Source organism: Mus caroli, unplaced genomic scaffold (genome assembly GCF_978045245.1).
Source record: "Mus caroli unplaced genomic scaffold, Mus_caroli_1 scaffold_16, whole genome shotgun sequence".
Lineage (NCBI taxonomy): Eukaryota > Metazoa > Chordata > Mammalia > Rodentia > Muridae > Mus > Mus caroli.
Window position 1 is genome coordinate 21,103,694 of NW_028227271.1, and position 26,627 is coordinate 21,130,320.

Consider the following 26,627-nt stretch of genomic DNA (forward strand, 5'->3'; position numbering starts at 1 on the left):
GGGCAGATGTTCAGGTGGTGAATGTGAGCTGAGAGCTGTGTGGTTGGAAAAAGCTGCTTCTAAAAACCGGGGAAAGCAGTGGCTGGAGAAGCTGGGGGGCTCACTAGGAAGTGTCTGCTGCACAAACATGGATAGCCTGATCACGGAACCCCATTGTCATGGAAGTCAGTGGGACTGCCCCCCAAAAAGCCTCACCCTAGTCCCAACTCCAGAAAGAGTCACCGAATTTATGGATAGTCTCTACATAGTAAGGGGATTTGTTATGACGACTTAGAGTCTGTAGTCCAACTCCCCAACAGTGGTCAGCTGTGAAGTCCAAGGATCTAGTAGTTGCTCGGTCACACAAGGCTAGTAGATTCCAAAAGATGTGCTGGCAAGTAATTGCAAGCAGGCAAAGAAGAGCGAATCTTCCTTCTTCCAATGTCCTTATGTAGACCTCCAGCAGAAGGTGTGACCCAGATTAACGGTGTGTACCACCATCCCTGGAACTGGGACTTGTTTTGTCCCAGTCTGACATTGAACTCAGAGATCTCCTTGCCTTAGTCTCCTGGGATTCATAGCCACTATGCCTCAAGATCTCCATGCCAAGATCCAAGTCAGAAACTTGTATCTCTCAGCGTCAAGATCTGGATCACAGGTGAGCCCTCCAATTCTGGATTGTAGTTGATTCCAGATAAAGTCAAGTTGACAACCAGGACTAGCCATTACAGATGATTTCCTTATAGTCCCATGTACTGAAGGAGAACATTTTAACAACTTCACTGTTAAGAGGAGTCAGGACCTTATGGGCAAGACCCTTCTGGCCTGTTCACAGGAGAGCTGTGTAGCTCAAGTGGCCCCAGCAGTGAGGTTAAACCATTACCCACCCTGAGATTCTCTTCCTCGTGTGCACATAGAGGTATGCGTGTGTTGTATGCTGGTGTTCTCTACTTAAAGAAAACAAGTCTAGACCCACTCGCAGTTCTACCACTAGGACCAGAATGCCTCACTGCCAGGTAGTGCAAAAGCAGGGATAAACATATGAATCCACAGCCACTAACGACTGAGAGCAACCATTCAAGGTAGCGGCTAAGCTTTCTATTCTTTTATCGTACTAGGGGTCGGGCAGATCGCGTTACCCAGGCATCCCGCAAAGTAGGCGGGTCGCCTCAGATTGCAACCTATACCCGCTCAAAAATTCTTCTCACATAAGCAGTGAGGACTCGGGCGTCACCCCGAATCGTTATTTTCCTTACTCATAAGTTTAAGGCATGAGGAGCTGCTCTACGTTCCTCAGGGGTAAGAAATTATATTCTCATTACAAGTATGGTGAGTGTCCGATCGGCTGTATGACTAAAAGACTTGTTCTCTTGATAGTGCTTTTTAATGGTTTATGATCGATATCATTCTAATTCCTCATTAGCAAAGGAGGAGGGGGGAGAGGGAGCCCATAAGGACTCTTCCATGCAAATTAGAAGCGAGCACCGCAAAGGCTCACGGGGAGAAAGGCTCCACCCCTTCCGTCTCGAGCTTTTCGTTTGAACTGTCGCGAGAGTTGGCCCTCCGGGTTGCCGGAAGCCGCTCCTGACTCCGGCCGTGGGGCGGGCTCGCCGCAGTCGGCTTCTCCTCGGTTCTCCGCTAGCTGCGTGCCGCAAGATGGCCGATCTCTCACTGGACGAGCTCATCCGGAAGCGCGGGACGGCGGCCAAGGGACGGTGAGCGGCCCTTTCCCTTTTCCTCGAGGCTCGTAGTGGCCTCGCTGCTTCTTGGGGTTCGGGGGCGGAGGAGGGAGCAGCTCCGGGGGGCGACGCCGCTTGCGCCCGCCCCCTGCGTTCGCCGCGCTCCTTATTGGCCCGGCCGCGCGGGCCCAGCCGCTGGTCGGTCCACTGGCTGCTGGGCCCGGGAGGCCCGATCGCAGGCGAGCCGAGGGCTGGGCGGGCCCGGGCCTTGCTCCCCGGAGGATCGGGTCCGGGGGACCACGGTGGCGCCGTCTCCGCTCGGCCTTTAGGTCCTGGGAGTTAAGAGGGCGGAAGTTGAGCGGAGGAGCCGCCAGCCCAGAGCTGTTTATGGCCAGTTCTGCTGGTTCTCCTCTATGCCACGGTCCTTAGCCCGACCCGTTTTAAGCAGAGAGCTCTTTCATAGGCGAGACGCCTTGTTCCTTTCACTGTGATGTCTGTAATGGTTGTCTGATCGTTTTGTTTTCTCTTGAGGCCGGCTCTCACATAGCCGGAGCGGGCCTCGAACTCGCTGCGTCTCTGAGGCTGGCCTTAAAACGCCAGGAGCCTCCCTCCTCTTCCCGTTTCTCAAGGGCTGAGATGACAGGCCAGTTTGTTTCCGTTTTGAGAGCCGGCGTCCTCCATGTTATCCAGGCTGGCTTCGAACTCCTGATCTCAAATCCATCCTCCTGCCTCAGTCGTTTGAATAGCTGGTGCTCTAGGCGCCCCACTGTTGTTTAATTATTTTATTCCGCGTTTCACAAACGGGAAAGCAGGAGCCAGAGAGAAAGACTTTCCCAAGGCCACCGAGTGCCCCAACTGAGTTGGCCTCAGGCAAAGACAGACAAAACAGTTCCAAGAGGGTGGCATTGGCATTCAGGGATGTATGCCCTGGTGTCTTAAGTGAGACAGTCAGACTCAACAGACTTCTTAAACATCGATAGCCATTTCTAGCTTTTATAAATGTGCAGGTGAAAAAGTGATTAAGTCGGCCCATGGTCAGCAGGCATATAGATACACTGCTGTAGGTGTCAGGAACTGTTTTCCTGGGGCAGGAGAGATGGCTCAGCAGTTAAGACTCCAACTGCTCTTCCAGAGGTTCTGAGTTCAATTCCCAGCAACCACATGGTGGCTCACAACCATCTGTAATAAGATCTGATGTACTCTCTTCTGGTGTGTTTGAAGACAGTAACAGTGTACTCACATACATAAAATAAATAAACCTTTTTATTTTTATTTTTTAAGGAACTGTTTTCCCAGACACTGATCCTGCTCAGCTATGCCAATCCTTCCCTAAGCCTGTGTCTAGTAAACACTGTTGTCTCCTATACTGAAAGGAGACGAACTCCCTCCAGTCTCAGTGCCACCCAGCTCCCAGCTCACCAGCTCTTATTGTCACATGTCTTCTGGGTCGCAAGAGAGATTGACGGCCACAATGATTAAGCCATTTAAAAGTTTTGAGCGGGGCAATGGCGGTACACGCCTTTAATCCCAGCACTTGGGAGGCAGAGACAGGCGGATTTCTGAGCTCGAGGCCAGCCTGGTCTACAGAGTGAGTTCCAGGACAGCCAGGGCTACACAGAGAAACCCTGTCTCAAAAAAACAAAAAACAAAACAAAGTTTTGAGACCTTTTATTGATAGCTAGGCCATGAGTCAGTCACTTAGTGACCATGCTTGGGGATACATTGTTTTTAAAGCCAAAACCAATTATATGGATGCTGGGGAGGAGGTCACACTAGTGAAGAGTTTGGGGTGGCCTAGTAATATGTGTTTTCTTGCAGAGGTCAGCAGTGTGTTTCAGACACTCCCATGACATTATTTTATTTGTACTTCTTCATGGTTATTTTAGTTTCATGTTAAACTTGCACAGACATCAGTTATATTGGTTCATATGTCTGCACCAAGGGAGGGTCATGGACATTCCCAAAAGCAATTCCAAGGCGGATGTGGCTGTTGATGGTGGAAGGCTGAGAACTGTTTAGGCCAGTGGTTCTCAGCCTTCCTAATGCTGTGACCCCATCCATGAATTCTTTTCTTTTTTAGATTTATTTATTTATGTATTTACTTTATGTGAGTGCACTGTTGCTGTCTTCAGACACACCAGAAGAGGGTGTTGGATTCCATTACAGATGGTTGTGAGCCAGCCACCATGTGGGTGCTGGGAATTGAACTCAGGTCCTCCCGAAGAGGAAGGAGTCAGTGCTCTTAACCACTGAGCCATCTCTCCAGCCGCATGAATTATTTTCTTTGCTACTTCATAACTAATTTTCATACTGTTACAGGTCGTAACGAATCAGTTTTCCTGGTCTTAGGTGATTCCTGTGAAAGTGTGGTTCAACTCCAAAGCGGTCTCTTTCTACCGATGGGTTGAGAATTGCTAGTCTAGGTGGACACAAAATATGGGACTCATTCATTTTATTAACCCCACTCTGCTGTTTTCTCAACTCTCAGAGATCTTCCCTCAGGTAGCTGGGGTGGAGTTGGTTCTGGGTTGTCCAGCATTGCTGAACCTGCTCAGGCCTACAGGTTGCTAACTGTTACTAGGTTTTGCTGTTAGATGTTTCCCCTCAGTTCCTGATGCCTGCCGTCTATAAAACCTATTTGGATGTGCGGTCTTATGTGAAGCAGTGGGGACAGCTTGAGGGAGGAGAAGTGTGCATCTTCATGGAGAACAGATTATGAACCTGCCACACACTGTGGAGTTTGTCAAAAGACCCTCATTCACAAAGTCCACAGAGACCACCATCGCTGCAAACCGCATGAGGATTTTTATTGATCCAACATGTTGGGGACTCCAGCACGCAGGCCAGAGGAGAGACCCAGAACAAAGAAAGAACACACTTTTTATACCTTTGTAAGGGACAGATTTGAGAAACAGGGTAACTGGCTTATTCTAATTGGTGTAGCAGGTAGCCCTTTCAGGCATTGGTTGGTATGCATAGCGACTACCTCTGGCCTGGTGACTCACTTTGCTTGCCCCGTGTTGGGTTATTATGATTTGGTCAGAAAAGCAATAGTACATTTTGAACTTATGGATCAGCTATTAACGTCACAGCTATTAACATCACAGGGAATCCTAGCAAGGTCAGGGTGGTCTGTGGTCTTTCTCAGAATTCAGTGTGGGGTGTGGTAGGGTGATTTCTAATCTTGTTAAGGTTATTTCTCTGAGAACAGCTAATATTATTTTGGCAGCTGTAGACTTAATCATTTTGACTGCTAAAACTATGTTTTTACATTTGTTTAGTCAGCCAGCTTCCTTATTTGTCTCTGTACTTGACCTGCTAGTATAGTTTGGAAAGCCCTTTTTGAAGGGGGAAGGTACTGGGTGGTCTTGAATTCATTTTGGATATTACAACACACACACACACACTCTCTCTCTCTCTCTCTCTCTCTCTCTCTCACACACACACACACACGTTCTCCTGCCACATAGTGTTCTTGCAATGGTGTTCTTAGCATTTTGTTCAGAGAACTGCTTGTGCATAAGAGGCCCTGTTTGTTAGCTGTGACGTTGCTATGACAGTACTTGAGCTCATGGTTTGAGGTACTGAGTGGAGAAGTGAAAGGACGGCATGCAGCCTTACAAAGGAGGTGCTCTACTTCCTGCTTGTAGGCCTCAGCCCCAGTAGCCTGTTTAGCTCGTGAACTCATCAGTGGAGCAGCCGGTCGGTAGGGTTAACCCTTCATGATTCAGTCACCTCTTAACAGAACCGTCAGGCCAGGCATGGTGGCACCGTCAGGCCAGGCATGGTGGCACATGCCATTAGTGTCAGCACTTGGAGACAGAAGCAGTTGGATCTCTCTGAGTTCAAGACCTGCTTGGTCTACATAGAAAGTTCCAGGACAACTAGAGCTACACAGACAACCCAGCCCCATCCCCCAACCCCAATCCCTCAACGCCAACCTAAAATAGAACCATCTAGAAACCAACCCTTCATTCTAGATCATACCCATAACTTTTTTTTTTTTCCAAGACAGGGTTTCTCTGTATAGCCCTGGCTGTGCTGGAACTCACTCTGTAGACCAGGCTGGCCTCGAGCTCAGAAATCTGCCTGCCTCTGCCTCCCGAGTGCTGGGATTAAAGGCGTGCGCCACCACTGCCTGGCACCTTTTTTTTAAAAGTGCCATGTTAGAACTGAGGATGCTAGGTAGAGGATGCCTGTGACCTCAGCCCTGGGGAGGCTGAGGTAGGAGGCCTGTTGGCCACCAGGAGCTGCATAGACCCTGCCTCAGAAAGCAAAGGATGTACCTTGTAGTAAGTGTTGAGAGAAAATGGGGGGGGGGGGTGTCGTGGAGCTTTCCTTACAGGGGGAGAAGCAGGGACTGCGTGGGGAACGGCTAGGTAAGGAGGCTCTGTATTCAGACGGCCATGGTTTAGCTCTGCCTCACCTTCCACGCGTACAGAACACCGCCTGTCTCACCAGGAGGTGCTCACTAGGTAGTGGCGTTCTTTGCTGTCACTTAGAGGGCTTAAAAAAATATGATGATTTTTTTTTTTCAGTGTGAAAATTTTGCTTTTATGTGAAATTGGATTGGGACTGGATTATTCTGGAAGAGTTGAAGGCAGTGCAAGGGTTAATTAAGACTTCCTGAAATGCCATTTCACTTACACAGTCAGCAAACACTAGATTGGGGCCCCATGTCAAGTTCTGTGAAGAAAGTCTGAACGGTCTCAGTAAGGAGATGTCATTTCCCACAGTAAATGCTTTGGTTAGTGCTTTCTCGAGGAATCACTCACGGTTCTGGCAGTTTCGGTTTTGTGTTTAGTGATTTAGTGGCTCCTGGGGCAGGCACTCTCCTCCTGATAGATATGACAGAAGCCAGAGTGTCTGCTGGGGACAACAGCCTTCGTAGGCTTACCTGCCTATTTATATTAAGCCCTCCTCACTGCTTACCACAGAGTCTGCACACTCAAGGCATGCCATGTACAGTCAGGACCTGGGGAGGGGGTGCAGTCTGAGAGCACCAATCTGGGAGCAAAAGCCTGGGTAGTTTAGCCAGGTTGGAGCGCCCAGCACGGACTGCATCAGTGGAGTTAATGTCTTCCAGAGCAGAAAGGTCAGTATTACCTGGCCCCCTGTTAATCATGGACAGACGCCTTGATGAATGGGTATTTGTAGAATGGAAAGAGTGGTTTGAGTAACACTTGATCTGCCTCTTGATGAGACCCTGCTGTCCCACCCACACTTGCTTCTTGTGATTTGAGGTGCGAAGGACCTGCTAAGTCTGTGCTGGGCATCAGCTGTTGTGCAGGTACAAGCTGTGCCCCCTGTTGACTTCTGCCTTAGATGTGAGAGTCTCTGATTAAATTAGTTGAGGCAGCCCTTCTCTTTAATTTGATTGGTCTAGTTCTTGGGATCACTGCTGGTCTAGTTAGAGTGTGCTAGAGTTGATCAGCTGAGCTTCATGTCCCATATTTTGAAGAGTCTTTGGAGCCGAAGTGGGTGGAGGAAAGTGAATTTAGGTTCAGACCTACCATCTAATCCTGGCCCCACTGTTATTCCTTGTTGTTGTTGTTTTTGGTTTTTCGAGACAGGGTTTCTGTGTGTAGCCCTAACTGTCCTGGAACTCACTCTAGACCAGGCTGGCCTCGGAACTCAGAAATCTGCCTGCCTCTGCCTCCCGAGTGCTGGGATTATTCCTTGTTGATATGGGCTAGAGGAAATGTGGCTGCAAACACAAAAGGCAAGGGGGAAGAAAAGTTTTCAGTAAAGAAATGCGTCCTACTATCTTGTCTTTATTACTAATTTGTATTAAACTGTTTTGTTTTCTCTGTATAAATATTATCTCAGTGCTGGTCAGTGGTTAAGAGACTGGCACCTACCTGGCAGTGGTGGCACATGCCTTTAATCCCAACACTTGGAAAACAGAGGCAGGTGGATTTCTGAATTTGAGGCCAGCCTGGTCTACAGAGTGAGTTCTAGGACAGCCAGGGCTACACAGAGAAGCCCTGTCTAGGAAAAAAAAAAAAAGAAAGAAAAGAAAAGAGGCAGGGTTTCTCTGTACAGCCCTGGCTGTCCTGGAACTCACTTTGTAGACCAGGCTGGCCTGGAACTCAAAAATCCGCCTGCCTCTGCCTCCCAAGTGCTGGGATTAAAGGTGTGCGCCACCACGCCTGGCAGGCAAGTCATTCCTATTCCTTACATACCCTCAGTGTACGCCAGGCTCTACTTGGAGAACCGGAGTGGGAAGCCTTTCATTTGGTCTACAGTGTCCCTTCCCAGGAGCTCAAGGAGTAGTTGGGGGCTCTTGAAAGCTGTTGCAGAGTTGCACTGCTGATCTTGACCTAGGTGGTGCAGTAAGAGTCCTGCTCAGGGCAAGAGAGAGATGGCTCAGCCATTAGCACTGTCTGCTCTCTCAGAGGTCCTGAGTTCAATTCCCAGCAACCACTTAACCCTCTATAATGAGATCAGAGGCCTCTTCTGGCCTGCAAACATACTTATAGGCAGAACACTGTATACATAAAAAAGAAAAAAGGAGTCCTGCTCAAAGGTACCCTCCCTTACCTTCCCACAGACACAAAACCCAAAAAACAAAAACAGAATGTATTTAGGAAATTCAGTAGTCCCTAAAATGGGATGTGAGGCTGCAGGCTTAGAGATGGGGTGAGACTAAGACCACCCCCTACCCCCACCCTCCCACCACCATTCCCGACCCCGGCATAGGGGAGGACTTTGCTAGTCTTCAGCAGTTCTGGCGCAGGTAACATAATTGACTGTTTGAGGAGGCCTGCCCCTAGCTGGAGTGTTTATTTGAAGAATTCCAATGACTAATGCCTGTCTTGTAACCCGTGCTGCTGCCTGCTGGGATGAATAGCTGTCTTTTCATGCAGAAAGAGGAGATGTGATTATAGAAAGCTGGAACACAGAAACTCCCAGAGCTGTGAAAGGAGTTGAAAGAATGCCTGTAACCAGGGAATGAACACATCAAATTGCAAAGTAGCTACTCCCAGCAGGAGCAGCGCCCACATCCCTGCCAGATCCTCTCCTCCACAAATGCACCCTAGGTACAGTTGACCAGTAGCATGCATGAAGGTGGCCTCTGGGGTTATGTGACATGGCCGTGCTAAGCTGTTTTCATTACTGTCCTGTACTTCTCAGTATGTCCCTGTCACCAAGCAAGGCATTACTATAGATTCAAATGTCAGTCCAGGTCGTCTTGGTGACGTGTGTGTGTGTGTGTGTGACCAGCTGAGCACTTTCCCAGTGTTCTTCATGTGCAGTCTCATCCTGATCAGTAGGAGAGTGTGCTCTGTCCCTGAGTAAGACGAGAACCCTGAGCAGTTGCTCCACCTAGGGACAGTAGTCATCTTCACTTGGAAAATGTTACTAATGCTATTGTTGGCGTTTTAAATAGACAGAAGGGCACTCAGATCTCTTCTTCACCAGTAGGCCCTAGGATTAGGGTAATCTCCTGAATATTACAGTAGCCCTATTTATAAGCTTGTGATGGAGAGTTTGGTGGCTTGTTTGGTTGTAAAGATTTACCTACCCAGTGTAGTATCCCACACCTTTAGTCCCAGCACTAGGAGGCAGGGGCAGATTGATCTCTGTGAGTTCCAGGACAGGCAGAGCTACACCAAGAGACTATATAAAAAATTTTACTTTATGTTTTTGGTTATCAGAAGGGGGGATCAGAGCCTCTGGGACTGGGATTCTAGATACTTGTGAGCTGCCAGAAGTGGGTGCTAGGAACTAAACCCTTGGTGCTCTCCAGAGAGCAGCAAATAAATGCTCTCGGCCAGTCTCTCTAGCCCCTCCCTCTTTCTTGGCAGTAATGTTTCATTGCTTAAGTGATTGATGAAGCAGATAACATAACTTTTTAAATTTTGTTTATTTTATGTATGAGAGTACACTGTAGCTGTACTGATGGTTGCAAGCCCTGGGCTACAGTTGGCTTTTCCACACACTGCTTGTCTAGAATACCCTTGACCACTGCTTGTCCCAGTCTGCGGGATCGTGTGTAAGCTTCCACTTGTTAGTGCCTGTGTCTTCCTTGCCAGTAGGACAGTGTTGAGGGTTTGATTGGCTGCAGGCCATTCTTCAGCTTGAAGCACCTGGAGGCTTATCCTTTCCTGCTTTGGGTAATCTGATTGTCTGTGATTTAGGAGGTCAATGTTCTCCTCAGTTTATTAGTACGACTTGAGTAGCAACTCTGTCTGAATCCATAGCCAGTTTTTATTTTTAGCTTTAATGGACATCATGAACAGATGTAAGAGACTATGAGAAAGCCTGTAGGGCACCCTGAGTAATAGTAGTCTCAATTCTCATCAGGGCTCCTTCAGTGTGGTGTTAGGTTCTCTTAAGTAACCCCACTATTGCCTGTGGCTTCCAAGCCCCTAAGTCAGGGGTAGCCCAATTGAACGAGGTATATGTTGTCTGCTTCATAGCTGTTTTATTCTCCCTAATCATGGGTGCTGCCCTCCTCCGTACCTCAGACCTCATTCCTTTTGACTGGCTTCTCCAATGGCTCCATTTCCTTGAATCCTTCTTTCCCACTACTGTGCTGGGGATTCAGCCAGGGTACATTGCATGCTAGACAAGCCCTCTACCACTGAACTGTGTTCTCAGCCTCATCTCCTTGAGTCTTTGGGTAAGAAAATAAAGCCACATCAGACAAGTACCACCTTCCAATTTAAAGTTACTCTGCTTGATTCTGTAAGTCACTCCAATTCTTCTGTAAGCCCATCCAGTTCTTGCATGAGCTAAGGAAGTGGACCTCTTCCCCCTACCACCAGGTGCTTTGTGGGGTTTGGTGAGATTGGGTTTTTTTCTAGCCCCCCCCATCAAATTTATAATCCTCCCACCTTGCCCCCATGCCCCTTGTTGGGTGCTGGGATTACTGGGGTGCAGTCCTTAGCAGAGGAGAAGGTGGGCAGTTCTGCTCTCCAGCGACTTGAGGAGGAGTCAGGTAAGAGGAGGGTCCTTGTGACTGGTGACTTGCCCAGTGGGAAGCGCTTCCTGGGAGGCTCAGGCAGTGGATTGGAAACAGTAGGGCAACCTTGTTCGTGCAGCATAGCTCTTGTGGGTTTGGTGTGCAAGTTAAAAATGCAGCCCAGGAGTCCCCAGAGTTTGGCTTCAACAGCTGGGGTGGGATCTGACAGCTCCGTAGTCAAGATGTACCACAAGAGTTTCTGCGGCTTAACCAGCTCCCAGTACTACTTCTAAAGTTCTAGGTCCTGGAAAAAGAGATGACTCTCTTTCTCCTCTTCCAGCTCAGGGTTGGGGAGAGAAAAGAAGGAAGTTAGCAGGTGTAACAGGCACAAAGGACAGTTGTCTTGGGGAATCAAGGAGGGTTTCTGAGAAAGGAGATGACATTGAGAAAGTACCGTAGACGTGGTTGTCCTGGCTGGAATGGAAAGAGACCTGGCCTGCTGGTTGAGTAGGCAGGTAAGCCAGGCAAGAGAAACTGCAGACTCCTGTGCTTTACTCAGCATGGCCGGGGGTGACCTCTCCAGCCACTGGAGGAGGCCACAGGAGTGGGGCCTGATCAGTGGAGTTTCACTCAGTCATCCCTCCCTCCCTCCTTCCCTTTCTCCTCCTCCTCCTCCTCCTCCTCCTCCTCCTCCTCCTCCTTCTTCTTCTTCTTCTCTCTCTCTCTTTCTCTCTCTCTCTCTCTCTCTCTCTCTGTGGTTTTGTTTTTTTGTTGTTCTTGTTTATTTGTTTTTTGGACATGGGGTTTCTCTGTGTAGCTCTGGCTTTCATTGTATAGACCAGGCTGGCTTCAAATTGCTTGCCTCTGCCTCCCAAGTGCAGGGATTAAAGACATTCACCACCCCCACCCAGCTCATTTCTAATTTTTAAAAATGATATTTTTGGTTTTATTTTTTTACTTAATTTATGTGTATGCATGTGTGTATATGCCTCTGCGTGTGGTGCCTGAAGAGACTAGAAAGCGACATCATAGTTTCTGTGGCTGGAGTTGCAGGGAGTTGGTTGTGGGCCACCTTGTGTGGGTGCTGGGAACCAAACTTGGGGCAGGAAATAGCAATGGTGTCTCTTCACAGCAAAGACTTCTCTCAAGTCTTCCTTTCCAATTTTAGGAGATTCTGAAATTGTACATTTGGCCGGCCAGTGGTGACGCACACCTTTGATCCCAGCACTTGGGAGGCAGAAGAAAAAAAAGTGAAATTGTACTTTTTTTTTTTTTTTCCGAGACAGGGTTTCTCTGTGTAGCCCTGGCTGTCCTGGAACTCACTTTGTAGACCAGGCTGGCCTCAAACTCAGAAATCCGCCTGCCTCTGCCTCCCAAGTGCTGGGATTAAAGGCGTGCGCCACCACACCCGGCTTGAAATTGTACATTTTTTGTTACTGAACAGCTTTTTTTTTTTAAAAAAAAAGATTAACTTGTTTCATGTATATGAGTATTTTGTATAAATGTATGTATGTGTAACATATGTGTGTCAGAATAGGGCATTGGATCTCCTGAAATTGAAATTACAGATGGTTTTAGACCACTGACGTTTTCATTTGCTGTGAAGAGACACCATGACCAAGGCAACTCTTTTTTTTTTTTTTTTTTTTTTTTTTTTTTTTTTGGTTTTTCGAGACAGGGTTTCTCTGTGTAGTCCTGGCTGTCCTGGAACTCACTCTGTAGACCAGGCTGGCCTCGAACTCAGAAATCCACCTGCCTCTGCCTCCCAAGTGCTGGGATTAAAGGCGTGCGCCACCACGCCCGGCCCAAGGCAACTCTTATAAAGGACAACATTTAATTGGGGCTGACTTAAGGTTCAGAGATTCAGCCCATTATCATTAAGGCAGGCATGGAACTGAAGGAGCTGAGAGTTCTACATCTTGATCAGAATGCATCTAGAAGTCTGTCTTACAGGCAGTTAGGAGGAGTGTCTCAAACCCCAGCTCCAAAGGGATGAATTTCCTCCAACAGGCCACACCGTCTAATAGTGCCAGTCCTGGGAGCTGAACTTATGTTCTCTGCTTATGTCCAGTCTTAACCACTGAGCTGAATTCTGCTTTTGATATCTATCGATCGATCAAGCTGTGTCTTGCAGTCTCACTCAGACCAGCTTTGACTCAACAGTCTTCTTGCCTTAATCTCCCAAATGCTCTGATTGAAGCATTGCCATGCATGGCTGCTGATCCATCCTTTATTTTCATTCTGTTAGACTTTTGAGTGCTGAGACCTACAGGTCGGCTTCCTTAGTCCTGCTAAGAGGTACCTGCCTGCATAGAGGCACCATTTGTTTTAAGGGGCAGCTTTACCAAGTCTGCCTGCCTTCCACACAGAAAGCAGGTATATAAAATGTTGACTAAAAGAATGATCAAGAGAGCAAACAGTTTGAACTGGTAATGGGTTCTCCATGGTTTTGTTTATGATGCCAAGTTAAAAGCCTGGGGCGAGAAAGAAATATTTATGTTTCTGTGTATTTGGGTGCCAGCAGGGTTGTGGAAATTCCGGGACAAGCTTTTTGGTCAGTGTCTCCAACTCTCCTCCATGGGCTGCTCTTAAGCCCCTGATCCATTTCCTGTTTCATTATGTGTTTGCAGGCTCAGTGTCAGGCCAGGAATAGGAGGTGTCCGGTCTCGAGTTGGAATCCAGCATAGTCTTGTTAACCAGCCAGCTCGCACAGCCACCTTCCAGCAGAGATTTGACGCCCGACAGAAGATTGGCCTCTCAGATGCTCGGCTCAAGCTGGGTGTCAAAGATGCCCGGGAAAAGCTTTTGCAGAAAGACGCCCGGTTTCGGATCAAAGGAAAAGTACAGGATGCCAGGGAGATGCTGAACTCACGAAAGCAGCAGGGCACTGTGTCCCAGAAGCCCCGGCAGGTGGCTGATGCCCGGGAGAAGATCAGCTTGAAGAGGCGATCCCCTGCTACGTTCACAAGCCCGCCCATTGGGACTGTGACCCCTGCTCTGAAACTCACCAAAACTATCCAGGTAGGTTGTGGCTCCCCTCCATCCAGCGTCTTCAGAAACCTGGGAAGAAGGCTAGAAGTATGCAGGGAAAATTGGGGAATGGCAAATTGCAGTTGTTCCAGATGTTGGTCCAGCACATTCCGACTTCAGAAAGGCATTTCGGACAGTCTGTGGAGCACAGGGTGTTGTCTTTCAAAGAAGAGGTCCAAAAGAATGAACTGACTTTGCAAAGTGAGACCAAAGTAGAGAAAAATGTAGCGTTACTACTTCAGTTTTATAAAAGAGAGTAAGAAATGGGAAGTAATGCATTTGACATTACTCAAGTCAGCCAGTCAGTCGGACGACCAGGGTCGGAGCCCGGGAGATCTGACTGCTTGTACAGTGCCCTGGCCACCCCAGACAACCACCACTCAGGAGGAAAGGAAACTGCAAAGCTAACTGTATAAGTTTTGTTCACTGAGCCAAATTCATTGAGCTCTTCAGGTTCGTTGCTGCATGACCTTTGCTGATAGCTGTTTACACCAAACTATTTTAAATTCGTTGACCTACTTAGCGTGCACATGAACCCTCTGGGATGGATTGTGACTACTGAATGTTCCTAGGTTCCACAGCAAAAGGCCATGGTGCCACTTCATGCCCATCCTGCTGGAATGAGGATCAATGTTGTCAATAACCACCAGGCTAAACAGGTAGAATGAGTGTGTCTGGTACCCACGTGGGGGTCTGTATGCATGCATTTTGCTTGACGAGGTCTGTTAGGGTAGATCGGCCGAGGACTGGCCTGAGGCTCCTATTTCAAAGTACCAGAAGGTTTTCACCTTGGAATTTGTGAGCTTTAAGAAATTTGTGCCGGGCGTGATGGCACACGCCTTTAATCCCAGCACTAGGGAGGCAGAGGCAGACGGATTTCTGAGTTCGAGGCCAGCCTGGTCTACAGAGTGAGTTCCAGGACAGCCAGGGCTACACAGAGAAATCCTGTCTCGGAAAAAAAAAAAGAAGAAGAAGAAATTTGTGCTAGGTGTGATGACACACACATTTAATCCTAGAGCTTGGGGAGCAGAGGCAGGTGATGCTCTATGAGTTTGAGACCAGCCTGATCCACATAGTGAGATGCTATGCAGCCTGATCTACATAGTGAGATGCTGTGCAGAAAAAGAAGCAGAAGCCCCCTAGAAGACATGATGGTTCATACCTGAGCTCAGTACTTGGAAGTTGGCTCAGCTCATTCATTTGAGACCTACCTGGGCCATATAGTGATTTCAGGACAGCCTGGGCTACAGAAAGAGATCTTGTTTTCAAAAAAAAGAAACTTCTTAATCCAGGCATGATGTATGTATAATCAGGGAGGCAGAGCCAGGAGGGTCACAATGTCTACAACAGCCTCAGCTACATAGGGAGACCTAGTCTCCAAAAAGAAACTTTTTAAAAAATGATTTATTTACTTTATATATGTGAGTACACTGTCACAGATCCCGTTACAGATGGTTGTGAACCACCATGTGCTTGCTGGGACTTGAACTCAGAACCTCTGGAAGAGCAGTCAGTGCTTTTAACCGCTGAGCCATCTCTCATGTAGTTGGGCTGGTTTCTAGTTCATTATGAACATCACTCGATATTCCTGCCTCCACCTTCCTGGTACGTTGTGTTGCTGATGAAGCCAGGGCTTTGTGTTTTACCGTCTAAGCAGCTACTCCAGCCTCTGAGTGGAAACATGTTGTTGAGAGAGGAGCGGCATAAAGGGCAGTAGAAGACAGGAAAATCAAATAATGATTTATAAACACTGCATGTGTCAAATGGGGAAAAACACCCTCATGTGCCTGTCCACCAAGCAGGCACTACTGAAAATCTGCTGGAGCTTCCTGTGCTGGGAATGTGATGGGCCTTCCGGTGCTGGACGAGTACTGGACCACTGACCCACTCCTCCAGTCTTCCTGGTTTTTCATTTGTTGTTGCTACTCTTTGTTTAATACCTGGGTAGGATTGAGAGTATGTTCTCACCCAATTTTTAATGTTCCTTTTTTCTTCTTCTTCTTCTTCAGAATTTGTTTCAAATTTATAGTAATATGTTTAGCAACTGGCTAATCTGCTGAGTTGACATTTTTCCTTCCAGAAATACTATCCTGTGAACATCTTTGGGATAAAACTCTTTGTAGGGTTTAGGTTTACTCTGACAGACCAGACTGTGGGATGACTTTCCAAGCCAATTGATACAGTCTTGTACTTCAGTGACATTGTGCTCAGTGATAGACTGCCTACAGAGGCATATACCAGACTAGCTATGCTGTAAGCTCTATTATCTTCTCATCTAGGTTTGTGTGCGTAGTATAAGTATACTTTGTTATCTATTCACAATGACTTCCTTCCTCAGACTATGTCACTGACTGAATATAAAATGTTGTAGAGATTCTGGAGATACATTTGCTACTTATAAAAAGGTGTTTCTGGCCATATGCTTGGGAGGCTGGGGACAGGAGGATTTAGTTTCAGGCCAGCTGGGCTACACGGATGTTTTACCAAAAAGGAATTTCTGAGCTCCTGTACATAGAAGTAGTTGGGCTCTGTGGTAGGAGTCCCGGTGAAGCCTTCAGTCACACGTCTCTCGACCCCTGTACTCGTGTGTCGCACTCCTTCCTACGTCCTTGTTCATTGAGCAGCCATTGCTCTGCTCTTGGTTGAGATATGTGTTGAGGGCCTGCATGCTGTCTTAGCGTTTATCCAACTGATTGATTTGTTTATTTCCGGGTGCTAGGGATCACTGAGCAATATTCCCTAGCCCAGCTACTGTTTGTTTCCTCTCAGAACTTGTATGACCTGGATGAAGACGATGACATTGTGGCGCCTGTCCCTCCCAAGCAGATGAAGTTTGCATCCACGGGCAGCCTTGTTCACCACATGGTATGGCGATTTTTTTCTTTCTCTTGCTGCACTCTGTGCATCAGATTAAGTGGACGGAATGGTGAGGTTGTGGACAGGCCTCTCATTAATTTGGGCTATAAGCTTTTTAGAGCTGTAACTAGCCAGCTCCTTGATTTTAACATTGCTAATACTGGGGTGTCAAGGTCCTATGCAGTGACAATGAAGAGCTGCAGTCCCAGGGGCTGGTTTGAATCACTTGAAGGAAATTCTGTCTTAGTCCATTTTCTGCTACTGTAACAGTACAGCAGTTAGGTAAACTGTAAGCAGTGTAAGTTTACCAGGAAGTCAAGAAAGTTGGGCTGCATCAGTTAAGGGTCTTGTCAGATATCATGCAGAGAAGTGAGAAAGCTGGGTCTGGAAGCCTGAGGAAGCTCCTGCTACAGACACAGCTCTGGCCAGGATCCCAACTGTAATGCATTCTCCTGGGTACTAAATAAGGTCTGACAGTGGTTGTGAGATTGAATGATGCCAGCTCATTTACTTACAGTAAGGAGACGATTTGGGTCTGCCTGTCTATCTGCTGGCTTAGTCCATTGCTTATTCCAGGTGGAAAAACAGTGCTTAAAGTAATTCATTTACGATCTCTGCTCCTTCTCAATGGCACGGGTTTGTTTTTATGATAAGGAGGCAGCACATAGAGGGTAGATGAACCTGTTCAGCATTACCCAGCTTGTACGTGGAGTTGTACCCAAGTAGTACATGGAGTTGTTGAGCTAGATCAGCATGGCTCCCAGGACATTGTCCTGGCTCTTGAGACACAGAAAGTGGCTTGAGAGAGTGGAGTTTGCCATGGGGAAGATGCTTCAGCCAGACTAGCAAAAGTCTGGTGAAGTGACCCTGCTGCGTACTCTCTACTTCTCTGGCTATGGCTTCCCTCCTTTCTTCCTGTTCAGTTGACAGCAAAGCTTAACTCAGCAAAGCCACCTGCTGCTTTAGTTCCTGCATCTTTCTAGACAAGTCAATATGAGGAGTTTGTTTCCAAGGGATCAAACCCTCAGTTCTGGAGGGGCTGATTCTGATGGTCTGTGTATGCTAGGAAGCTGGGAGCTACAGAGGCTCACTGTCCATGGTGCCCCTGCCTTGCCAGGTCAGAGACCAAAAGCTAGGAGTTCTGTGTCTTCCTAAGACTTCCGAGGGTCTGGAGAGATTGATAGGTCAAAGGTTAAGACCACTGACTGCTCTTCGAGAGGACCTAGGTTCAGTTCTCAGCAACCATATGGCAGCTCACATCCATCTGTGACCCCAGTTCCAGGAGATCTGGCAGATATAGCTACAAACAAAACACCAATGCACAGAAAAGAAAAATTAATCATTAAAAAAGAAAATGCAAAGAGTTCTGTGTTCAGCCATCTGCCAGCTGATAGCCCTTCCATGGCGTTAGACACTTGTGGAGCAGTAAGCTTGACCTCAGGCTTTTGGTCTTCTGAGCAGCTGTAAATGAGCCTGTGGCTGTTGAGTCTCAGGTCACATCCATGATGACAAGTCAAGCAGGAACAGTTTATTTGCCGCAGGCTGATCAATTAGAGACGTGGCCAGACCCTCAGCACATAGCACACAGGCCTTTTAAAGCATAAAACTGAAGCAGGACAAGGGACCACTTGACCTTTATGGTGATTGGCTGTATCTATCTCAGCAAGTAACTGATTGGTCCTAGCTAACCCCAGGTTTATCTGGGAAGGGTGGGTGGGTGGGGTCTGGGACCAGTTGTTTACTTGTCCACTAAGTAAGGCAGGGGCGAATGGAGGAGGGAAGGGTGGAGTTACCTCAGTCCTTTCCTGGCTCATGACTGAGTTTCCTGGTCTGTATGAAATTCTCTTGCTCCTCCCTAGTAGCGTGCATTGCTGGCTAGTGTACTGGCCGCCTTACCCTTTGTGCTTGGCCTGAGGCTTTGCTTGTTTTTAGCTCGTCACACAGTGGCCTGTATCACTGGTCTCTCAGACTCTTCTCCCTGTTTGTGCAGACTGGACTGAGCAGTTCCAAGCTGTCCATGTCCAAGGCCCTCCCTCTCACAAAAGTGGTCCAGAATGATGCCTACACCGCTCCTGTTCTCCCCTCCTCTGTTCGAACCAAAGCCTTGACCAGCATGTCCCGGACGCTGGTGAACAAGGAGGATCCTCCCAAAGAGCTGCCGCCTGCTGAGGTAAGGGGAAAGCTACAGCTACATGTCGGCCTGTGTTGGGTGTCAGTGTACCCTAGAGGGTCTTCAGAACACTCTATGACGTGGATGTTACCTCCCCTTTCTGCAATGAATAAACCAGCGAGCTTGCTGGTCTTCGGTGAGCTTGCTGGGCAGTGAGGACCCTGGTAGAGAGAGCACAGTACATGGCATGAGGGTCCCAGGAGAGAGTACTGTGAACCAGGAGGAGATGGTGTCTTGGGCCTCTCAGGAATTTAAGCCTACACCATTTGTTCTGACTGGGTCTAGAAGCAAGGAAAGCGTTCTCTTCGGAAGCTTGGGGTGAAGGGTCTGGATCCCCTAAGAACGGAGCAAGAGTCTCCTGGCCTGTGCTGTCTAGGGTATGATGGACGCACGCTGAATGGGTTTCTGCTGTGCCTTCCTGGCCAGTTGTCTGCAGTGAGTTTTGTGGGGGGCGTGTGCTACTTTCTGACTGTGTTCATGCTTGTCTCTGGCAGCCTGTGCTTAGCCCCTTGGAAGGCACCAAGATGACTGTGAATAATCTGCACCCCCGAGTCACAGAGGAGGACATAGTTGTAAGTACCGTCATGGGCACCTGACCTTTTAGTCACAGGCTGCTTCTGTGGGATAAGTTCCTAGGACCATGGCAGGTAATGATTTGCTGGAACTCAAAGTATACTCATGTTCAGGGCAGGGCTTTTGGTTTGGTTTGGTTTTGGTTTGGTTTTTCTAGATACTGTTTCTCTGTGTAACAGAACCCTGGCTACCCTGGACTCACTTTGTAGATCTGGCTGGCCCTGAACTCACAGAGCTCCGCCTGCCTCATTACTCCCAGCTCAGGTTTAAGTTCTGATTTGCTACTCTCATCCATTTTCACATGGTATGCCCTCTGTGGCCTCTGCCTCCCCTGTCACTAAGATGCGGTGACTACATATGAAGACCACATGTACAGAGCACTCCTTCAAAGATGAGTTCAGTTGAAGACGGGTGTGTAGTTCACACTTGTACTTAATGCCACATTGCGTCCCAAAGGCTGTGGCAGGAAGCCAGCTAGGAGGGGATACAACCTGAGAGCAGAAGGCAACACCCATTGGCCACCTGTCTCTTATTTGCTAGGATTCTCCACGTCTCATGTCCTGGGAACCCCTTCATCAGGCAACCTTGACTGTCAGTCATCCAGAGTAGGACACCAGCATCCATAGTTGCAGGTCTCCCTTTCCATGATGCACTAGCCACTGCCTTTATCCGTCATTCTGTGGGTCTATCTCAGAGATCTCTGAAAACCTTTTGATAGCCTGGACCTGGTTCTAGCACAGAGCTCTGACAGTCCATAAGTATTATCACTGTGGAACTGCACCGGGAGAACTTGGGGCAGGGCACTTTGTGAGCGGTCCCTTGTACTGCAGGTGAAGAAGACCTGCAGCCAAGGACCCACCCTGAAACCCTGGGTGTGCGGATGCAGTGCAGTCTTTGGAGAGTGTGAGCGGAGAGTGTGAGCGGCAAGTGGTCTGCATGTCCCTCCCAACCTCACGTGTCCTTTGCAGGAGCTTTTCTGTGTGTGTGGAGCTCTCAAGCGGGCTCGACTGGTCCATCCTGGGGTAGCAGAAGTTGTCTTCGTGAAGAAGGATGACGCCATTACTGCTTATAAGAAGTACAACAACCGATGTCTGGATGGTAAGTTAGGGGAGGCTGCCATCACGCTCCCCTCTGTTTTAAAGCAGTGAGCTTTTGGGGTAAACTATCCTCCAACATTGGTACAAAGACATCTTGGGGAACTCACCTTACTAGGGCTTCTGGGTACCAGGAAGAGGCAGTGCTGTGTCTGGTTGGGAAAGCTGAGTGCCATAGCTCTCCTTCACGTGCGGGCGGGCTTGCGGTCTCAGAGGCCGGGAGTCTGGGGAACATCTACCAGTGAATACACAGCTTCTTATTTAATCTCAAGCTCCACAGTTGGGAGCTCTGGGCCATGCTCCTTTTTTGCTTGCTCATTATGAGTGTGCTGTGGGCCTGCTGAGGACCAGGGCTCTGTACTAGAAGCAAGGAAGGAGAGAAAAGCAAAGATGGTTTGCATTCCCCTGTTGGCTGGTGGTGTTGACGTGTTTTATGTGCTTACCTGCCGAATGCGTCTGCTAGAGAAATGTCTATTCTTTGCTCGCTCTACCGTTGGATTCTCTTTTGTTTGTCTCTGAGTTTTGAGACATGGTTTTTCTGTGTAGCCCTGGCGTGCGCTCTCTCTCTCTCTCTCTCTCTATATATATATATATATATATATATACACACACACATATATATACATATATGTATATATGTGTGTATATATATATACACACACACACACATATATATATATAGGCTATATATAATGTGTATATATATATATATAGGCTAGGCTGGCCTCAAATTCAGGCCTCTGTCGTCCAGTTTCTGGGACTAAAGGCATGTGCACTGTCCAGCTGGATAGTTTTTTTTCTTCTTTTAAATCCTGAGTTGTAAAGGTTCTTCATATACTCGCAAGGCTTGAGAAGGGGGGGACAGCACATAGGTTAAGTCCAAGCATAAGGACCCAGGATGAGGCCCCTCTACCGTGTTGGAGGCCACATGCTGCCGTGGTGCCATAACTGTTGGTGCGGTAGCAAACGGATCCCCTTTGTGGGCCTCCCCTCCTTTTTTTTTTTATGGGAGTGGGTGTATTTGCACACAACAGGGCTCCCTCTGTAGCTTAGCCTGTTGTCAAAATCAAAGCAGTACTCCAGCCTCTCTCTCCCAAGGGCTGAGATTACAAGCATACACCAATGGAGCAACTTAATTTTGTGGTGCTTTTTTTTTCCTGGTGCTAGGGATCAAACCAAGGGCCTCACATATGGGAGGCAAACACCCTCCCACTGAGCTACAGCTCTGACTCTGGACCTTTAACCAGCAGTGTTGACTAACTAAACTTAATTCATGTGACCCTTTCTATATCATCATAGCTAAGCATGGTGCTCATACCTGAGCACCATGTCAGGGACAGTCTAGCCTGGGCTGCGTAGTTTCAAGACAGCCTAGGCTATAAAATCAGAACTTGTTTTAAACAAACTCAGTATAGGCTTATTAGTTGATCTGATTTTAGTGTTGTGTTTCAGGGCAATAGGCACACCAGAGAGAGATAGGTGTGGCTGGTTGGTGGGGCAGCCAGAACACACACTTCTGACGCTTCTTCCTGACTGTATCACTGACAGATGTCATAACCCTGAGGCAGCTCCAGGCAGAGCAGACTCACCAAAACATGACCGAGACTTAGAGTGAACACTGCTCCTGCGCAAAGGAGCACTGCTAACCTCTTTCCCTTGGGGTGCTGGGAGCCTTCCGTCTGGAGAGAAAGGGATTACAGCCTGAAGGCACTTTGTTGATGCAGACTGCAACATTGCCCTGAAACAACTCTAAAATTAAATCAACTAATAAATAACCCCACATGTATTGGTGTGCTTTCTGTTGCTCTGATGAAATACTTGAGGCTGTATTCCTTTTACAGAATTGAAGCTTAGGTGGGGTTTTCAGAGGCAGCAGTAGCATTGGTTTGGCTTAGATGAGGACTTCCTAACAAAGCTTGTTGTTCTCATCACACACGTGCCATACTTGGTGATCATGTGTTTTACAAAGAATGAAACGTTGGTGTGGGGAGAGAGAGACTCCTCAGTCACCTTCCCAGGGTGTAATAGGTGAAGACTTGGTGTGATCTAAGGTGTAAATCAGACTTCACAGCTCTGTAGGATACACACTCAGAAAACAACCAGTTAGCTGACCCCCAGACCTGCTAGATAGTTTCTTCTCTATGTCCTGCACTAGGTATCCCAGGCTGGTTGTAAACTTGGAATCCTTCTGCCAGAGTCTCAGTATTTACATTTCTGAGCTGTGTCGTCGTGCCTGGCTTCAGTGGTAGAATTTGACCCTTGGTCATGGAGTTGGTGGTCCTCCTCTGATGAGGAACAGGTCTCTTGATGGAGCCTTTTCATTTTTGATTTTCAGGGCAACCTATGAAGTGCAATCTTCACATGAATGGAAATGTCATCACCTCAGACCAACCCATCCTGCTGTAAGTGCTGGGGGCGCAGGCTGGGACAGAGTCTCTGCTCTAAGTGCTGGGGGCGCAGGCTGGGACAGTACCTGCTGGTTTATTCTGCATTCACCTCTTTTCTGATGCTCAGTGGTCGATCAGGATGCTTGAATTAGAACCAAGGGGTTTTTCTCAAACTGTCTCCAGGGTTTGATTACAGTGTCATATTGATTAATATGACAGTGTCCAGCACCTCTGAAGGAAGTGGAGAGCAAGCTCTCACACGTGCTTTGTATGACTGCCATCTCCATGGTAAACAAGCAACTGCACTTCCCTGGCGTTGCCTGTGTTGAGTGATGTTGGACGGCACCTGGCATATGTCCCTGGCTCACTGTTGAGACTTTTGAGCCTGAGGTGTATAGAATATTGAGGCCGACAGAATAGAATTTTTCTTGAAAAAGTAAATACAGCCAAGGAGAAGCTGAGTCACACCAAGGTGGGTGGAATTGTGCCAGGTAGGCCTAGACTAGAGTAGACTTGGACATACAAAGACAGGATTAGATTCTAGATGATAGATGGATGATGATTGGACAAATCTGTAAAACTGTCCCAGAAAGAAGCCGTGCTTTACAAATGTTTGGAAAGGGACTGGAGAGATAGTTGAGCATTAAGAGTGCATACTGCTATTACAAGAGGACCCAGGGATGGCTCCCAGCACCCATGTTGGGCAGCTCAAAACCATCTGTGAGTATCTGTACAAACATGCACAGATACATATATATACATAATTTAAAATTTTAAAAATAAAAATGCTGAAGTTTTTTTATGGCCCAATCATTGGGCTAACCAAAATTAATGTAATTGACTTAGGTTAGACTTGAAAGATTTGTGTAATATGTGGCCTTGTTTGTTAGACTTGAAAGATTTGTGTAATATGTGGCCTTGTTTGACCACCCAGAAGAACATGCAGAGTTTCCAGATGTGAAACTTGAGCACTCAGCAGGCTGTAGCTAGGTTTGGTTTTGTTTTGTTTTGTTTTAACAGTAAATAAGGGAAATACCAGTTTCCAATCAGATGGAGTCAGATAGAGGGATGTGGAGAGCCCATCCATGCCTAGCTCCCAAAGATGCTCAGGGGACCTTACCACCTAGGGAAAAACTGACAGGGATTCACGTTCTCTGCTCTCACAGGCGGTTGAGTGACAGCCCCTCAGTGAAAAAGGAAAGTGAGCTGCCACGGAGGGGCAACCCTGCCTCTTCCAACCCTCCTGCCGAAGTGGACCCTGACACCATTCTCAGAGCACTCTTCAAGTCCTCGGGGGCCTCTGTGACCACACAGCCCACAGAATTCAAAATCAAACTTTGAGGAGGGGAGCAAGGCAGCCAGAAACAGGGCAGAGGAGGGTGGCTCTGTTTCCCAAGGCAAAGTTGAGACCAATGGGCTGTCGGACTGAAGCCCCCTGAACAAGGGATGAGGTACCAGGGAGAGCTTCCTCGCTGGACGGGACCCACCTTTCTGTGTTATTTACGCCTTGCCCTTCTGTGCGCTCCATTTCTGTAGTATGTTTCCCTTTCCTCCATTCATCACCAAGGTAGGCTGTGTTTGTCGGTGTGCCCCCTACCCTCGGCCCCTAGCCGATTTCTCCCCTAGATATGGTGCACTGTTTCCCTGGGTGGCCTTCTTGTGGCCCCATGGACCACAGGGTGCAGGAACGTATTGGAAAGACTGCTTTTTTTTTTTTTTTTTTTTTTTTTTTTAATTTTTTTTATGTTTTGTTTTTAAGAGTTTTCTTGTTCTGTTGAAGTTTTCACACAAAACAGGGAATGAATGGGACCTCCTGCTATTCAGTGGGCACTAGGACAGCTGGGGGCTGCATCAGGCCACTGGCTTCCTGTGTTCTCACCACTGTCCCCTCTAGCCCTGACTGCAAGTATGCAGTGCTCTATGATGGGCAGGCAGCTCTTGGCTGCCTGTGCAGGTTTGGGCAGTGTGCAAGGCATCCCAGCATTCATGGTCCCTTGTTAGTGTTGTGCCAAAGGCCTTGGGTCAGTTCTCTCAGCTTCCATATGGAAGTGAGGAAGGGACCTGTGCCTATTAGCCCTCTTGATTCTCACCTGATAGGGCAACATCAAAGCTTGGTGTGGGTGCGGGTGCCAGCTCCAAGTTGGTTGAGCCTTTTTCCAGGTTCTACCTGGGCACCTCTGTGTGTTCTACAGCACAGAGGACTTCGGGGAGATTGATTGGATCAGAGTCATTGGCTGGCTCTGGCTCTGCTTTTCTGCCTTCAGTTTTCTACAGAACAGCAGTCAGGTTTGCCTGAAGTGCAGCCTCCACCAGGGCATTGTCTCTGCTAGTGTCAGTGACCCACATTGATGAGTGGTCTGAGCAGCTGGTGGGTTACTTTATCCAGTGTGCTCCTGCATTGTTTAGTGTGGAACTGTAGGAATTGGGCAGGTGCTGAGTGTCAGGTAGCAGCGGTCCAGAGCTGGTCAGTAGACCCCTGACAATGGAAACAAGATGCTAAGCTGTCATAGGTGGAGCAGGATCCTAAGGACGCACAATATCAGTTGTGCGTGCTGTAAAGGGACAAACTGAGGAAGTAGAGGAAGCTGCAGGACTGTGACCCGTTCAAGGCTAGCCCAGTTAAGAGAACTTCAGCTAATTCTTATTTTCCTGAGTTAGATCCCTGCCCATGCCCAGCTGGAAGGGTCTTTTTTTTTTTTTGGGTCAAAATTAGTCCTTCAGCTCTAAGGTTGCCCAGCAAAGGAATCTAGGAATGACAACTGCGGTGTCCACTCCTAAATACCTCCTTCTCTTCCACCCTTCTAAATGGGTACAAACTTAATTCTTCTCAGAAACTGGAAGACATTCCTCTGTGTTTGCCCCTTCCTGGCCCAAGAGAACACCCCTAGACATTAGGGCCTAGCTCTCTGCCTCTGGGAACAGCTGGCATGCCTTTTGCTTTGTGTAGAGTAGGGTGGCTGAGACCCTTCCTGGTTCCCCTGCTCTTTGTGAGTTAGGCGTGCTGGGGCACACTGGAACCCAGTCAGCCTCACCCTCCTGGCCAGATGGTGCTTTGGGGACTTGGGTGATTGCCCCTCCTGCATTTCATAATGTCATCTTGGGAAACAGAAAAGAAGGTGGGCCAACCCTCTTGTCCCCCACTCCCTTGCATTACTTCTTTGTGTCTTGTTCAGGAGAAAAGACATTGTGGGACGGAGGGCCTTGTTACTTTCCACTTCTCAATAAATGTTTGTTATTCCTAACTTTGATCTATAATGTCGTTTTTCATATATTATATGTATTAGATGTCTGTACATTTCATGACCCATGTGTGGTGGTCAGGGGCCAACCTGAATGAGTCCGTTCTCTCCTTCCACCACATGGGTTCTGTGATTGAAACTCAGTTTTATCAGGCTTAAGGGTAAACACCTTTACCTATTGAGCTGTCTTGTTGGCTCTGGGCTGTTCCCACACATACACATTTCTATCCGTGTGTGTGTGTGTGTGTGCACGCATACATGTGCAAGTGCACAAGTGTATGGGCATACTTCATGCTTGAAGAGAACTAGATAGTGCCTGGAGAACTGGAGTTACAGTTGTAAGCTGCCTTGTAGGTGCTGGGAACAAACCCTGGTCCTTTGGAAGAACAGCCAGTGGTCTTACCCCTGAATCATCTCTCCAGCCTCAAAGTAAATTCTTAAGGTAAATTCTCAAGATCAGAGATTATATATACCAATGGACACTCAAGAGTGCACATTCCCATGGGCCAAAAGTAAGACCAAAACCCTGCAGTACAAACACTAAACCCTGTGGCTCCATGTGCAGTGAAGGAGACTTCAGGTTCCAAGAGTTTTCAGTTCCAAGAGACTTCAGAGTCCAAGAGCTGTCTTCAGACACTCCAGAAAAGGGAGTCAGATCTCATTATGGATGGTTGTGAGCCACCATGTGGTTGCTGGGATTTGCTTTCTG

At 47.9% G+C, this 26,627-nt stretch overlaps 1 protein-coding gene and 1 non-coding gene across 3 annotated transcripts; one reads left to right on the forward strand and one right to left on the reverse strand.

Moving 5' to 3' along the window:
* Window positions 1-1,101: 1,101 nt before the first annotated feature.
* On the reverse strand, window positions 1,102-1,252 carry LOC115029509 (U12 minor spliceosomal RNA). Its single transcript, XR_003835073.1, has one exon. It is a non-coding gene; the product is annotated as a U12 minor spliceosomal RNA (small nuclear RNA).
* Window positions 1,253-1,555: 303 nt separating this feature from the next.
* On the forward strand, window positions 1,556-25,921 carry Poldip3 (DNA polymerase delta interacting protein 3). 2 transcript variants are annotated; one of them, XM_021183423.3, is made up of 9 exons: window positions 1,556-1,694; window positions 13,200-13,590; window positions 14,172-14,258; window positions 16,369-16,464; window positions 18,446-18,625; window positions 19,120-19,197; window positions 20,167-20,296; window positions 22,628-22,694; window positions 23,846-25,921. In XM_021183423.3, exons 1-9 carry the CDS (start codon window positions 1,636-1,638, stop codon window positions 24,018-24,020), a joined length of 1,263 nt encoding a protein of 420 aa, XP_021039082.1. In that variant the 5' UTR covers window positions 1,556-1,635; the 3' UTR covers window positions 24,021-25,921. The 2 variants fall into 2 exon arrangements, with proteins under 2 accessions (XP_021039082.1, XP_021039081.1); XM_021183422.3 differs by lacking the exon at window positions 14,172-14,258.
* Window positions 25,922-26,627: the final 706 nt, after the last annotated feature.